This window comes from Misgurnus anguillicaudatus, chromosome 13 (genome assembly GCF_027580225.2).
Source record: "Misgurnus anguillicaudatus chromosome 13, ASM2758022v2, whole genome shotgun sequence".
NCBI lineage: Eukaryota > Metazoa > Chordata > Actinopteri > Cypriniformes > Cobitidae > Misgurnus > Misgurnus anguillicaudatus.
This window is the reverse complement of record NC_073349.2, coordinates 25,301,551-25,318,800: the sequence shown is the minus strand read 5'-3', so window position 1 is coordinate 25,318,800 and position 17,250 is coordinate 25,301,551. Positions and strand designations below refer to the sequence as shown.

Sequence of the window (17,250 nt, the reverse complement as noted above, 5' to 3'; positions counted from 1 at the left end):
TCGTTTGTCATTGGTCACGTGATTTCTACGTTAACAACACAAGCATCGAATCGATGCTTCATCTGGGACGCCCACTTTTGCTCGACACAAGCTCCGAAGCCCAGCTTCAAATGTAACATCACTAGTATATTGATATTGAAAAGCAACGCAACTTGACATAATGACAATATGATATTAATAAATACCACTTACCATTTATAAGTTAAATGGACTTTGTCGACGACGATGCCATGCAGGTTGGTCCTATAAAACTCTGTGGCTATCATGTCTTGCCATATCCAAACATCCTTATTGGGTATAAAATTGTTTAACGCCAAAAGTTGCTCTTTTTTTAATAAACTTGCGTTCAAAACTACTTAGAACACTATCTTAAGCTGCATTGAAAAGTAACTTCGCATCTGCTGCTGTGTTGGATAAACAAAACTGCTTCGGTGTCGTCATCGTCTTGCTGCCCCCTCCCCGCTCTGGTTGGTTCCCTATTTCGGGGGAAAAATTGGTCCATGGTTTCCATGCTAGACTTGCAGCGTAAATACATTTGCGCGCAAGGCAGCATGGGGAAACCCAGGCTAATGTATTTCCGAGTATCATATGATGGAAATAGTGGGTGTGGCTTGGTTTTACACTGTGAATTGATTGGATATAGAAAAGTAGACATTTCATTTAGAAATGGAACTCGCAGCAGACTGACAGTTGGAGGGATTACGGATGCTCTGCCCAAGCCGTCAAGATGATGCAGAGAAGGATTGGCACAAGAGGGTTGAAGTACATATTTTGATTACATTTTATGAGGGCACATAAACAAATAAATAGACAACCCTAAAAACTGTTAAGCTTGTATTTATTGGCAGGGAGTGGTGTGTCGTCCTATAAACTGTGGTCTTCCTAACTTTGACGTTAGTGGTCGCATCGTCCGATGCTGCTAATGTTGAATCAGTACCCATACCAAACCTTTGAAGGACTTAAAGTGTCAAGACCCCCTCCCCACCTACACATGCATACTATCTCTGGACCCACAGAAAGGTTCTCTGCCACTTTAAAAATCCCGTTTGGCACGCTCACATGCCAAAATGCAGTGTTTCACTTATCTTTGCAAAACATAAAGAACTACCATGTAAAGCCCCTGTTGATAAATTGAAAGATTGCGATATGCTCGCACGAAAACTCTTTTCGTTTTAAATTAATTTCCATCATTACTTTTTGTTACTTACATATTGGGCCTAAGCCCAGTATATGAAAACTTTTAAAACTTCACACAAATGTGTTTATGTGACCTTATTTTACTTGTGAGAGAAACAGAATTTATGTCTTGGCTAAACACTCCTCTTTGAGTGAGTTTGGCCCTTGAAAGAACTTTTAAGTGTATAATATTTTAAAGTGTTTAAAAGGACAGCTAGACAAATTTATAACACAATGACACTGGTATTGCAAACAAAAGCATTACTGAAAAAGTATTTGGGAAACAACCAAATGATGTCACAGAGCACTTTTATGGTTTGTTTTACTACTGTAAAAAAACAAAAATGTGTACTTGTGCCAAGAACTTTGGGAATGATGTACAAGCCTCTTAAAATGATAACAAAAACTATATTTTAAAGTCTTAGGGGCAGACAGGGTTTAGATTCATTCAGCACTAGGGCTTAGTAATATGAGGTACATCGTTTTTACAAACATACCTTACAAAAAACAATATTAGTGTGCACCCTGAGACGAAACAATGGCACTATGTCAGTGCAAGATGTTTTTAAATTAAGATAGCTTAAACATGCATTTTAGTCTGGGATTAGGATAAGACTTGTCCTGGAAACCACCCCTTGGAGTATTAAGGACCAGGTATACCTTTTTTCCACCATTGCAAACAAAGTTTAGAACAAACAACAAGAAAACAAACATTATGGTGACAAAAAGGCTTCTCAGCTTTCTGTTCTTGGACGTGAAAATGCATGAGAAAATATTGAGACAGGTCACTAAACTACAAACAATTACACAAAGGCAATAGACAGCATTTGCACACACACTATAGTTTTTTCTTCTTTTATTTTCACGTCCAAGAACAGAAAGCTGTGAAGTTTTTAGAAGAATCTACCGTGGACCCTCCTGATGACAAAAAAGTATTATTATTATGATTACCTTCGGTTTTAGAGGTTTGTTAACAAGGTTGTTAATTTATTAAGCCATATTAATTGTTATTCACTGTAAATGTTCAACTTAAAAATGTAAGTGTTCGTGCTGCCTTAAAATCTTGAGATAATTCAACTTAAAAAAAATTGTTTACTCAAAAAAAAAGTTGTTGAGTTGACAAAAATGTGAATTATTAACAAAAAATGTAAGGTAGCGCAAACACTTTTTTTAAGTTGAACCAACAAATCTTTTTACATTGTATTGTGATGCTATTATATTTTGTGCCAACGGTTTGTTTTGTTGTATATAAAAACGCCTGACAACAGACAACTCATAAAGTCAGAGGTTAAAGGGACACTCCACTTTTTTGAAAATATGCTAATTTTCATATTACACATATGCTCATTTGATATTAAGCAGTGCCCGAAAATAGTCCGCTTGTTAACTTTCAATAGCAGGGACTATTTTCGGGCAGGGCGTAATATCGTTGCGCCTCCTGCAGCCATGTTACGGCAGCAAAGTCCTTGATTATTACGCCAATGAGTTTATAGTCCAAGCCATATCTGCATAGAAAATAGCAACTTTTAATTTTCCGTCTGTCTTAGTACATGATGTAACTACAGAAGAGTCAAGTTTTGAATAGGAAAAATATCGAAACTCTTTGGTTATTTTTTGCGCAATGCTAATGGTCTAATCAGATTTAATGGATTATGCTAAGCTATGCTAAAAGTGCTAGCGCCAGGCCCGGAGATCAGCTGAATGGATTACAAAGGGTAAAAATTGAATGTTTAATTCTAGGAAAGCTGGAAAATGAGCATGTCACTTTAAAGAAAATTTAGAATTTTCCACTCGCATTTACAATTTTGTGGTGGCAATGCATTCATTTTATAAATACGATATATCTGACATGACTTAAATGCACCATGTGACCATCAAATGCATCCAGTATTCCACACTTCATTCTATTGGTTAAATTAGTGTATTATCCTGGTATTCGGAGCACTTACTCTTTTTGAGTATTTAACGTAAACACACTCACATACACTATTTGGGTGATTCTCACGAAAACTTGGTTTTAAAAATGTCAAGCATGAAAATGTAAAAATTGCTTAAATTTACTTTTTTTCCCACCAGACATTGAAAAACAAAGTCTGGAGTAAATGGGAACATTAATTTAAAAACTTTTACTTATCATTTAACACTTTTTGTAACATAATTTAAAAAATTAGTTCTAAAAAATCTCATTACCGCAACAGTCAGAAAACCTCAACACTGACATATTTTCAAAATGACATGAAAAACCTGAAAGAACATAATTTGGAGATTCTGCACATGCATTTAAAATCAAAGTATTATGCTTCTATTAATTAAATTAACATTTAATAAGCATCTGTTGCGGTAATGATAATCCAAATGTCGTGTAAGCATTCTGACAAGACAATATTTCAAATTAACTGTAAAAAATGATCTTACCTGGTAGCCATCTTGAAGTAATTGGTCCATGTGCTTGGTCACTCAAAATCAAACTTTATTAAAATTCTGTATGTGTGCTTAAACTGTTCTCAAAAAGTGTTGCGGAGGATGAGAACATCAGGCATGGACACATCATTTTCCTAATTTTTCTTCATTATTATTATACATGAATATTCAGTAAATATTTTTTCTGTCATCTAAAGTAGTCTAGCAAAACATCCATTTATTTTTTTCTTAATATTTTTGTGTTAATTTGATTAAATTACAACATAACGCATGTTCAAACACAGCCGGTCACATAGCGTTAATGAGAATTTCAGAAGAAAATGAGATAAAATTTACAATTATAAATTCTTATGTTGAAATCACACATTGTGCAAGGTAGAACACAGTATTGTGTTAATTCTGATGCTTTTTAATGTTACTATATTACACATTTTAAAGCTAAAATCATTAGTGCCGTGGTGTTTCAATGGTTTCGTGAGAATCACCCATTTATACTACAAAATTGTATGAAACAGCGCATAAGTATGCGATTAGGACATATTTGACACCTTTTAGACATATACACACTTACTGCACACCACTGTGCAAAGACCACTGTGAGATCCGGCTTAGATCGTCCCCCCAAATCACAGTGACTACATCCCGCTGCCAGTCACAGAGTTCGGTAATCAAACCGCCTCTCAGTGAACCGCCATCTTATTACCACCGCGCAGGTGTGATCATTCCCACACGCCTTCATCTGCAGCGCCCGTCCTCAGAGACCCACCGAGTGCCCGGCGCGCATGAGTGAGCACAGAGATAATTGTCCACATCTGTGTCTCTTTATTTTGACCATCAACCATTCAAGAATGTGTCTGTCAGTGGGAGAGACAGTTAAAAGAGAGAAGAGGGCAATAAGGTCACGGGAAAAATGGTGGAAGGATTGTAAGTTTAGCTGATGGCTCGCTGAAGATGTAGATGTGAATTGGGGGACTCTTATGAAACTTGTCCAGATCACATGCAGCATACATGCTTTATAATGGTAGAAAACAGGAATCATGGAACAAATTCTGACTTTCAGAAGTAATCCACATGGCTCCAATGGGTTAATAAAGGTCTTCTGTGGGTAATCAATGCAAAATAATTTAATGTGTAATGTTGGGGGCACACATCTCAACTGCAATGTCACAGTCGGTGTTATGTTGAGATTGGCCTGTTAACATAAGGATGAGTAAACAATAGTGTTTGAGTCATGTACATGTACAGAACTCTTAATCATCTATTCATCGTTTTGCATTTTTCGGCACCTTTAACAGTATCGCATTGTGACAATGTTTCTTATCATCACTCTCATATTCTTATATAAAAGAGTATTTTATGCAAGCAAACACACCATTCTTCCTGAGAAAATGAATAGGTATTTGTGCCTGACAAACTGTGAACTATGTGAAAGTTATTCACAGTATCAGTACATTGCTATGTCATTTAAAATGTTCAAGTAGCAACATAAGTGGAGCAGAGCTTTAATTGCTTCGGCTGAACGGCGGCCATCATTGACTGTAACTGCTTAGAGGAAAGAAAATCACATCCACTGCCAGGCAGCCATAAATCACAGCGTTAGTGCTTCATGCGCATTTGGGTCTGACAGAATCAAGGACTCGGTGGGCTCGCAATCATAGGACAATTTGAGCTTTCCTTCAAAAAGACCTTTAATTGAATTACTCTGAGCTAATGGGGCCAGTTTCATCTGGCTGGGTTCACCGAAAAGCTTAAGGAGAGAAATCACAGTCTCTCTGTTATCACCAAAACTAAAGTGTCAACAGGGTGGCAAGTATTTGATAAACGTATAATATGTGCCGAGAGCATTCAGTTAATATTATTATCTTATTTTTGACGCGTTTAGAGGCGTTTGCAGCTGAACTCCTAATTTCTTCCAATTTGCCCAGCATCTTGCTCTACCTGTGAAGATCAAACGCTATCTCATGAAAATTTGTACATATTTTACAAGTTGGCTAATTCGTATTTATACGACCACATATGTACGCTTTTGTACGCTTTGCCTTGACCCCTGTGAGGTTGGGGTTAGGTGCGGGCCCTGCGGAATTAGGGGTTTGGTTTCGTTGTTGTTGTTGTTTTCATGAGAATTGTACATTTTTGCACGGTTAACTTCGTATGAATTTATACGAATTAGCCAACTCATAAAATATGTACGGATGTTCGTGAGATCAGGCTGGAAGAACAAATAGGGGAGAGCAGGGGTACCATTTTTCAGAATTTTTTTTTTTTAAAGATAATGTTTTAGACAGAGATATATTTTTGCTGTGGTCAATAACTCTCAAGTGCGGTCTATCAATACAAGGTGGATTTTTGAACAAATGTAAAACGAGTATAATTTCACTTTGAACATAAGTAGCGCATTGTTACTTTTGACCCTGTCAGCTGGGACGACACACACGTGGGTCAAAAGTAACACAACAGAACATAAAAAGATTTTTGTGTTACACTTGTTTTTAGTAAATATTCATGACTGTGACCTTGTAACTGCAAACATATTTTGTCATTTATCTTTGCAAAAAAAAATAAAAAATTTTAATTAAAATTTAAAATTTCGGTTTTTGAAATGTTTCAAAAACAACCTGACAGTACAAACTTGAATTGTTGAGAATAACATTTTTGGACACTATGAATATTAAATTAAATAAAATTAGAATAATATAAATTTTCAACATAATGAAACAGTATTAGCAGCGGGACAAAAGTAACAAGTGTTAAATTTGTCCCGTCAGGAACTCCTGACATTTAAACCCGATTTACTTTTATTTTGAAAAACTCTGAGAAGTCAAATTTCAGGATGCTCATGTTAGAGCACTAAATAACCTGTAGATTGATCAGTACTTTAACACATGAAACCAGAAACACAACGCGTTATAAGAAAAAAATTACTGCTTTAGGAATTTACTTAAAGTATCATGGTTAAAAACAGCTTTCCGGACCCACATGCGCAAAACGATGACGAAACAGTGCTATATTTAACAGCTCTGTCAAGGGTTGCAATGTTTGAAATGCAAATATAATCAGGGCTCGGAAAAAAATCACTTTTGTTACTTTTCATGGGGTTGCTCTTATGTCTCAATGTCTGCCTTTGTATTTATCAGAAGAACTCATACAGTTTTAGAACAACATGAGGGTAAAACTAAATTTTCATTTTTGGATGAACAGTCCCGTTAAATGTTGTCTAGTTAGAAAACTTCTGGAGCAAAGCTTGAATGGCTTATAGACACAGACATTAAATTCAGTCCTCTCTTCCACAAACTACATTTCAAGACCACACATCTCTTCATCTGCACTGGTGTCCGAATGTCTAAGACCACATTAAAATTTATGAATAAAATAAATAGTTTTAAGAATAAAATTAATAAGTTTATCAAAATGGGGGGACATATAATAGATTATATACATACAAATTTGACATTGATAATGTTATCTCATTTATTTGTACAATTGAAAATTCTCAAATAAAAAGATTTCAACGTCATCTCATGCCAATTCGTACGTTTTTTGCAAGGTGGCCAACTCATTAATTCGTATGACCACATTCATACATTTTTGTAAAATGTTATGCCCCTGTGACGCCTGGGTTAAAGGCAACATGATCTCACAAAGTTTTGTTGTATAGTCACGGAATATTTTGCTCATTTATTCATGTCATTGTCACGGATCTCCGCATTTTTCCGTGTCCGTACCACGGAAATTCTTCCGTGTCAGTTTTACGTATTGGTTACTCAATTTTTCCTATTTTTAAACTATTTCCGCGTGGGTCTGTGGCTAGATTTGGGGTTTGGGTTAGGATGTCACTTTATCTATTGGTTTATACTAATTTTTTCTGGATTCTTAAACAATTGTTGCCTGAGTTGGGTTTGGGTTAAGATGTCATTTTATGTTACAGAAAGTCGTTCTAACCCGAAGCCCAAGCGAAAATAGTAAGAAAATAGGAAAAACAATTGAGTTACCAATACGTCAAACTGACACGGAAAAGAAAGTCTGTGGTATGGACACGGAAAAATGCGGAGATCCGTGACTATAACACGGAAATTCGTGAGATCAAGTTGGTTAAGGGCGAGGTTCGGCAATTGCTTTTGTTATTTTACTTTTTTTGCTAATCGTATGTTTTTGTACGATTCACTTTGTACAAATTAGCCAACTCATAAAATACGTATGAATTCTTGTGAGATCAGGGTGATTTTTTTTTAACATAATGATTATTTGTAATAAAATATGTAATTATAATTTTTTTCACTGTTAGTAACTGTTAGAGACTTTAGGACCCCATTGTATGTCAAAGAATAAAACATTCAAACTTCAAAGTTTAGCGAAAAATGTTTAATCTCTCCTTGATGCATGTGTTTATTTACACATAATAAATTTGCAAAATAGGAAAGAGCACAATATTTACACAATGAGCGTTTAACAGCCAACCTGTCACAGTTGATTCAAGTCTGAAACTCTTCAAAAGGTATCAGAATTAATAAAGTATTAAAATTCTTCAGTTATTTTCTTCGAAATCTACATGCTCACATTTTGTTCCTACGCTTAAATTAATTCATCCTTCAAAGAGGATTTTCAAACCATAAGCAGAAATTAAAAACTGAAAATTAAGAGGTTGGTATTTCTGAGAATGAAGGCGTGGTCAGACAGTGATAGAGAACCAGATGGGAAGAGATGGATTGTGGGTAATGGAAGGGTCAGTGGTGGCCGAGAGATGAGGAGCTGACAAGGCACTCTGTGCAGAAACGAAAGCTCTTTGATCTCTAAAACACCTTCTGTCCTGCTTTCCCCTTCATCTACAACTGAAATGTTTTTGTTCCTGTACTCAAAATAAGTCACCGTTCCCAAAACAAGCAGTGTGAAATGAGAAGCAATCACTTAAATACTTTGCACACCAAAATCTTGGAAATTTTAGAGCATCTCTGAAGAGTTCACACATGTTCCACAACTCATCAAAAACATCGAAAATCAAAGTAACACTGCATAAAAATAAATTTGAATAAAAAGAAAACAGACAACATCATAGTGAAACACATGTCCTGAGACATTACATTGCAACCAGCTGTTTTACAATCACCATCACCAAAGTCCTGCTAAAGTAGCACAAAGCAAAGCACATCAACATATTTTTTTCCATCTGGAAAGCTACAATAGAAAATAAAAAGAGACTGTATAGCACAGAGTATAGTTTGTTTTTTTACGTATACGTGAACGTACGGTCGAACGCACAGCCTTGCAAAGCATAGTTTATTTGCGCATTGTGACAAAATGCGTAGCCTACGCGTAAAAAGTTAGTACAGTGTGCGCATACCATACCGATGTCAAATTCGGTTCGCGGACCCTCGCGTATGCATAAAAACTCAACTATACGTCTAGCTTAAACGTCGGGATGAAGAATGAAAATCGTCCACCTTTGGAACGCAAGTAGAAGAGCATGCTTGTATTTTCAAATAACGTGGCCTCACCTGTAGCGTAGAAACATGCACTAATTTACTAGAAATGAAATACAGATATTACAAAAGCGTACAGATAAAGGATAAGACGTCGACCCTCTTCTACTTAAAATTAAGACGGATAACAGTAGTGTACTAAGAACAAATGTTCACATTCAAGTCGTCTGACAGTTCCTTGAATGTAGCTTCTTTTGCTAAAATAATGTATGCGATGTATGAGAGCTAACATCAAACATGCAAGCGAAATAAAAACAATCAAATAATCTGTGTGAAGTAAAATCCCGGTGAACATTTCTACGGAAGAGTTTTGGAGACCTGCTCCCAGTTGATTAGGAGAAATTTGCAATGACAAATTCAATAACATAAATAAATAAATCTGTAAATGAACGATTCTTTTAATACTTTTCTAGCTGAAACGAACCCTGATGTCTGGCTGTATCGAGGTAAAGCGAGCGAGAAAACGTCGGATTTTCAGTTTGTGTGACTCACTATCGTTCTCTTCGGGTCTCTGACCTAAATCTTTCAAAGTCGTTTCTATCACATCTCAAAAAGTCTTCTGCTTTAATCTCGGTGGAAACCGAAAGCAAAAGAGGCTTTCTCTTGTTTGAACATGACTGACTGCTGCAGCACATGAAAGCCAGTCACCGCCATACAGACCCTCGCACGGCTATCGACGTTCTCGAGAGAGAAGATAAAGAGAAACTCCAAAACAAGCAGGATGGCGAAGAAAAGTTAAGCAAGAGGGGAAGAGCTTGACTTTATCGAATTCATACCCCTGAAGAGATTCACATTTGTAACATTGCAATTCACAACTCCAAATAATCATCATTACACTCATAGTTCGTGTTGAAAAGAGACAGATGGGGCGTGATGGACGAAAGAAATATCCAGAAAGAAAAACAAATTAATAAAAAATGGCCAAGTAGCTTATGAGCTAAAAAAAATGTCACCTGCCATGATGGCTTCTTAAGAACATGATACAATAGTTTTATTTTCTTTTTGTGAGCTTAAAATCAACTTCTAGCTTAAGTACCTGTTTTTTTTTTTTTTGGAATGGGTAAATTCAGCACATTCAGGACCATTCAGCTCAAACAAGTGCTTGGTACCACAGTTTTCATTACAATTCCAAAAATTAAGAGCAGAGAAAAGTTTGTGGGAACTGCATGATAAAAACAAACATTTAATGCCGAATGTCAGCGAACCTTCTCGTACGGCATTAAATTGCAAAGTACATCAAACAGTAACACATTCGTCGGTTTTTCAACCTTAAGTTTTCCTTCATTTAACCAATGTGCGTTGTGCAAAAATATACTGGTCTCGTACGAGTCTCCGAGTGCCATTTCCGTCATATGCCTAAAATGATGAGAAACGAACGTTTGATGTGAAAAGGACCGTTTTCCAAGTTTGTCTCTCCGAAAGTCGCAGATGTGGCTTTCGTACTAAAACCATATTAACGATAAAGCTCAAATAAAAATGCGTATAAACACACATTCGACCGTTAACCGAACAATGAAACCCTTTTGGTGAGGACGGTTCCCTCTAAAAACACCTAGGTACCACATGGGAACACGTTTGTTCTTTTTGCACATATTTTCACTCTTAGTTCTTCAGTCACTAGGGTAGTCAACATTTAAATCATAGCACATTTTATCTAAAGTAAATCGTTTTTTCCACTAAACAACATTCAAATAAAACATGGCACAGGACAGATTTTTTTCTAGGTTTTTTCATAGTTCAGTCTTCACATATCAAATTCATCTTTTATTCTTTTCTATGTTAAAATGGAAAACTTTGTACGCTTCACTCTTTTTTTTTTTGTATAAAAATGCAATTGTATTTATATATCTATACACATTTATATATATATTTATATCATTTTCATTTGTTGTAGTTCCTGTAAATTGTGCAAATTCAGCAGTAACACAAGTGGCAGGAGACTGTCGTGAGCGAGTCGTTCGATGAACCCGAAGGGGGGGAAAACGTCGAAAATAAGCGCTAAACAAAATGGCGTACGTAAAAGTTCACCGCTTTGTGGACTTTAAAGTCTTCAGGCTCGTAATACAACACATCCTCGGTGAGTAAAAGCACACACGACGGTGGCTCAACACACACACGCACTATAAAATAACGAAACATCGGTCACAAAATCCTACTGGTTGGACGTCACGTCCAGGGAGACATTCTGGTGTGTGTGTTGAGTTTAATGGAAGTGATGAAAGAGGATTTCCATCCTGGGCTGAGCGTCTCCAGTGTACTGCTTCTGTCGTTGCAGTCCGTCAGCTTGTGTTTATGCTTGCGTGTGTGTGTGGGAGTGGCTTGGGGCGGGGCAAGGAGGTTGGAGGTGGGCGGAGAGAAGGGGTCCTCAGCTTGTCAGAGCCATGGTGTCGATAACTTGTTCCAGTTTACTGCGCAGTCTTTGTCGCCGGGATAACTCGTCTTTCTGTAATGCTGACAGGATCTGTAAAAGATAAAAAGTTGCATTAAGAAAAGACTTGCATTTTATGATGCATATGGAAGATGCTTTTATCCAAAGTGCGTGCATTTGTGGGATTCAAACCTACAACTTAATAAAACGTGCCAATTACACCACATCACTCTGAACCTGTTTCTCAACAACACTACATACTGAGACACATCTGCATGTACATCTGTGCAATTTAACAAAAGATTGTGACTAAAAGTATAGAGGAAATCTGAAAGACAAGGAACAGAAACACCCTCAGCGCCAGATAATGGACCGCTAATTTCCCTCCTGTTTTCACGCAGGTTCAACGAGGATGTTCACGTGGACACATGTGCATCTGGATAATAAAGACTAATGAACATAAACGGGTGTTTAAAACGCAACCAGCTGCAGTGTATTAACGTCAGACGGCAAGAGAGGAAGAGAGAGAGAGAGAGATAGAGCGAGTGCTTGATGAGTTGTGTTTGAACTAAAATCTCCCAAAGGTAAGGAAACAGAGAACGGAAATGAAATCGTTTCAAAGAAACTGAGCCGGCTGCTAACTACAGACACCTTTTTATATCTGCTTAATGGATGGAGAAACACAGTTGTAAATGTAGGAACAATTAAGCAGACCCACTGTGTCTATTTCTTTCACTGTAATAAAGAGACACACACACGCACACACCGTTTCATTTCTGTATGAGGTAGAAGTAAATGGTCTCCTTCGGCGGCTCATTATCTCTCATTTATCCGTGCTGGCTGGAATGAGTCACTGGTTTTGACACATGATCTCTTGTGTGCCGTCAGTTGACGTTTCATGTAAAGGCCCACGTGGAGGACACTGTATCCGAGTGTTTTTGAATCAAGCCTGTTCGATTTTACCGTTTTAACAGCATGTAAGATATTTCTCGAAGTGAAAAGAACATTTTATATTTTCTTTATCAGATTTCTTAAATGCCCCTTGCTAGTATTTTTATTAAACCAGTATTATGCACTATGCATTATATGATTTATAGTATGCACATTTTCTGTATTAAATGCCTGGATGATGGCCTGTATAGTATGTTTTTTTACGTAGGAGGACGGTCGAACAGACAGCCTTTTAAAAGCATAGTATATCTGACTCGTACATGTACATAGACATTCAACACATGCACATTGTGACAAAAAAGCAATACCTCTCCTAGCCTACATACTACATAATCTGTACACGCATGCGCGGCCTACGCGTACCAAGGTTACAAAAATACTACTACTCTGAAATTTGCATCATGCACACTGTACAAAGTATGCAGGGTTACAAAAATCCAGTGGTCTGGGTACTGTTCTGATGACGAAATTTGTTTCATGCGCACATACAAAGTACGCACAGCTACAAAAATACCATGGCCCGCGTACTATTCTGATGACGAAATTTGTTACATGAGCACGGTACAAAGTACGTACAGCTATAAAAATCCAGTGATTTGCGTACTATTCTGATGATGAAATTTGCCTCATGCGCACTGTACAAAGTACACACGGCTACAAAAATCCCATGGTCCGTGTACTATTCTGATGACGAAATTTGCTTCATGTGCACTGTACAAAGTACGTACGGCTACAAAAATCCCATGGTCTGTGTACTATTCTGATGACGAAATTTGTTTCATGCGCGTGTACAAAGGACGCACGGCTACAAAAATCCCATGGTCTGCGTACTATTCTGATGACAAAATTTGTTTCATGCGCACTGTACAAAGTACGTACGGCTACAAAAATCCCATGGTCCGTGTACTATTCTGATGACGATATTTGCTTCATGCGCACTGTACAAAGTACGTATGGCTATAAAAATCCAGTGATCTGTGTACTATTCTGATGATGAAATTTGCCTCATGCGCACTGTACAAAGTACACACGGCTACAAAAATCCCATGGTCCGCGTACTATTCTGATAACGTAATTTGCTTCATGTGCATTGTACAAAGTACGTATGGCTATAAAAATCCAGTGATCTGCGTACTATTCTGATGATGAAATTTGCCTCATGCGCACTGTACAAAGTACACACGGCTACAAAAATCCCATGGTCCGTGTACTATTCTGATGACGAAATTTGCTTCATGTGCACTGTACAAAGTACGTACGGCTACAAAAATCCCATGGTCTGTGTACTATTCTGATGACGAAATTTGTTTCATGCGCGTGTACAAAGGACGCACGGCTACAAAAATCCCATGGTCTGCGTACTATTCTGATGACAAAATTTGTTTCATGCGCACTGTACAAAGTACGTACGGCTACAAAAATCCCATGGTCCGTGTACTATTCTGATGACGAAATTTGCTTCATGCGCACTGTACAAACGACGCACAGTTACAAAAATCCAATGATCCGCGTACTATTCTGATGACGAAATTTGTTTCATGCGCATGTACAAAGGACGCACGGCTACAAATATCCCATGGCCCGCGTACTATTCTGATGACGAAATTTGTTTCATGCGCATGTACATAGTACACAAGGTTACAAAAATCCAGTGGTCCGCGTACTATTCTGATGACGAAATTTGCTTCCTGCGCACTGTACAAAGGACGCACGGCTACAAAAATCCAGTGATCTGCGTACTATTCTGATGACGAAATTTGCTTCCTGCGCACTGTACAAAGTACGCACAGCTACAAAATCCCATTGTCTGCGTACTATTCTGATGATGAAATTTGCTTCATGCACACTATACAAAGTACGCAGGGTTACAAAAATCTGGTGGTCTGTGTACTAATCTGATGCTGAAATTTGCATCACGCGCAAAACAGTGACTTTACACAAAACGTTGACTGACAACACAACAATGCTAACAGCACAGTTGACACTTTCACAGTACAAAAAACAAATACTATGGAAGTCAATGGGTACTGTTCATCTGTTTGTTTACCATCATGTATCAAAACATCTTCTTTGTGTATAACAGAAAAAGAAACTCCTACAGGTTTTGAACAACATGAGGGCAAGTAAATCATGTCAGATTTTTCATTTTTGGGTGAACTATCCCTTTAAAACTATAAAAAAAAAGCATGTATACCGGCACACTGTGCAGTATGCGATCTGTTAGTATGCCACTTTCTTTCATCTGTACTCACCTCATCTTTGTACTTGATGATGTAAGAGTAGATCTCGTGGAGGGCGCTCATGCTGTTGAACTGGCTCAGATGCAGTCTGGACTGCTCGGCGAGATACGCACTCATGTCCTGATCGCTGATGGCAGGCATTCGTGCAATGTCTGAGTAATACCTGCAGGACCACAAAGCAGACAGTGCAACATCAGGGTGCTGGTGAGGGAGCGATTGCACACTGATTTCAGGTGAATTTGTGGCATTTCGACAGTTTCAAAGGAGAGGGGCAAAAACAGGCAAGTAGACTAGCTGGTGAGGCAAAATATGTGCAATATAAAGATCTCAGAGAGATTTGTTACAAGACCAACTTACATCACACCATGTTCGTTATGAAAAATAGTAGGAATTTGAGCTGATTTTAACCAGACCACTAACACACTGGTTTTACTACAGTAACCATTTTTTACTGTAGTAAAACCAGTGTGTTTTGTTTTCTATTTGTTTTCAATCAATACATAAAAATGAGTGGTTTTATAGCGGTTACACTGCAAAAAATGATTTTCAAGAAAAAAATTGTCTTGTTTTCAGTAAAAATATCTAAAAAAATTCTTAAACTAAGATGCTTTTTTCTTGATGAGCAAAACGACCCAAGAAAATAAGTCTAGTTTAGACCAAAAATATCAATTTTAAGTGATTTTGTGCATAAAACAAACAAAAAAATCTTGAAAAATTTTCTTACACTGCAAATAAATAAAAAATGATTTTTAAGAAAAAAAATCTAAGTTTTTTTTTGTCTTGTTTTCAGTAAAAATATTATATTAAATTAAGATGCTTTTTCTTGATGAGCAAAACGACAAAATAATCTTGAAAATCTTTCTTAAACAGTAAATTCAAGAAAAAAGCAAGAAAAATTAGCTTACCCCACTGGCCGATTTTTTTGCTTGTTTTATGCACAAAATCACTTAAATTTTTTTTTTTTTTTTGGTCTAAAAGCTAGACTTATTTTCTTGGATCTTTTTGCTCATCAAGAAAAAGCATCCTAACCCAAGAATTTTTTGATATTTTTACTGAAAACAAGACAAAAATACTAAGATTTTTTTTTCTTAAAAATACTTTTTTTGTAGTGTAAACACTAAATTCAAGAAAAATGTGCTTACCCCATTGGCAGATTTTTTTTGCTCTGTTTATTCAACTTAAATTTGATTTTTTTGGTCTATAAACTAGACTTATTTTCTTGGGTCGTTTTGCTCATCAGGAAAAAGCATCTTAATTTAAGAATTTTTAGATATTTTTACTGACAACAAGACAAAAATACTAAGATTTTTTTTCTTAAAAATATTATTTTTTTGCAGTGTAAACACTAAATTCAAGAAAAATTCAAGAAAAATGTGCTTACCCCATTGGCAGATTTTTTTTTTGCTTGTTTTATTCACAAAATCACTTAAATTTGATTTTTTTGGTCTATAAACTAGACTTATTTTCTTGGGTCGTTTTGCTCATCAGGAAAAAGCATCTTAATTTAAGGATTTTTAGATAATTTTACTGAAAACCAAAAAAAATACTAACATTTTTTTCTTGAAAATCATTTTTTGCAGTGTACTATAAAAATAGATAATTTTGCAAGTGCTTCAATTCCTTCTTTGTCTCCATTCATCACCTGATGTCTTCATATAGTCTTACATCTCCAACAGTACAAATACATTTACATATTCCTTATACATTCACAAAATAATATGTGAAATACAGTCTTGGATACCTTTCTACCCAGTTCTTGTAGTTGGGAATATCTTTAGCATAGAGGAGTTTATTCGAGGGGGAATCTTTGCCCAGCTTGTGTTCGGATGTGGAGCAAGAGTCCATAAACGTTTGAGCCACAACAGACAGACAAGCGTCCGTAATGCTGTTCTTGTGAATGTCGAACACAAACTGAGGGTTCTTGATCACGTTCACCCAAAACCTCAATGGCAAACTGAGAATAAGAAGAGAGAGAAATGTAGATTATGAACTGGAGGTTGTTGTACACGCAAATAACAACAGAAAATGCCGCTTCTTACCAGTTGCTTTTCCAGGTGTGCCGAACATCTGAATCTGTGATTTGGTGTTTGTCCGCCTGTTCGTCCAAGAAATCGAACATATACTTGATGGCGAGAGGGAGGGCGCTGCCGCGGTGCGCTGTGCTGAATATCGTCTCGAACAAATCATCTACGAATTTTTGTAGCGTACCCTGTAGTGAGACGACAACAAAACTTAATAGTTAATAGAGTCGTCTAATGGTTAGATCCTACTTAAAGGTATAGCAGAAGATTTTTCCAAATTTTAGAAAAGAACCCCCTCTCAACTTAAAAAAAAAAATGCAATTGCGCAACACTCCACCTACTCCAACGCCCATTAAACGTGTGCACGTGAGAGCATGCACGAGCCTAGTTCTTTTCGTGCACGCTCTGTTGCTGTCGGCTCGGCATGGCTCGTACATTGAGATGTTTACCGTGTCTGCGCGTTTCGTGACTTGTGCCAGGGCTAGCATCGCTAATCATAGCTTACATCAACTTTTACTAGCAGTGATTTTAAATGGATTTCTCCAAATAGCGTGCTAAACTTTACCTGTCCAGTAGAAACTTTGCGACTGAGGCATCAG

At 37.0% G+C, this 17,250-nt stretch overlaps 1 protein-coding gene across 4 annotated transcripts in view; it reads right to left on the bottom strand.

The window, feature by feature from the left end:
* Positions 1-7,941: 7,941 nt before the first annotated feature.
* plxna1a (plexin A1a) overlaps positions 7,942-17,250 on the bottom strand; it is a 274,556-nt gene continuing 265,247 nt past the window's right edge. For all 4 annotated transcript variants that reach the window (XM_055187468.2, XM_055187471.2, XM_055187470.2 and 1 more), the window contains exons 29-32: positions 16,670-16,839; positions 16,372-16,584; positions 14,643-14,793; positions 7,942-11,532 (exon numbers count right to left, since the gene is read on the bottom strand). In XM_055187468.2, the coding sequence (XP_055043443.1) occupies positions 11,437-11,532; positions 14,643-14,793; positions 16,372-16,584; positions 16,670-16,839 (630 nt within the window). In that variant the 3' untranslated portion in view covers positions 7,942-11,436. The remainder of the gene's footprint in view (positions 11,533-14,642; positions 14,794-16,371; positions 16,585-16,669; positions 16,840-17,250) is intronic.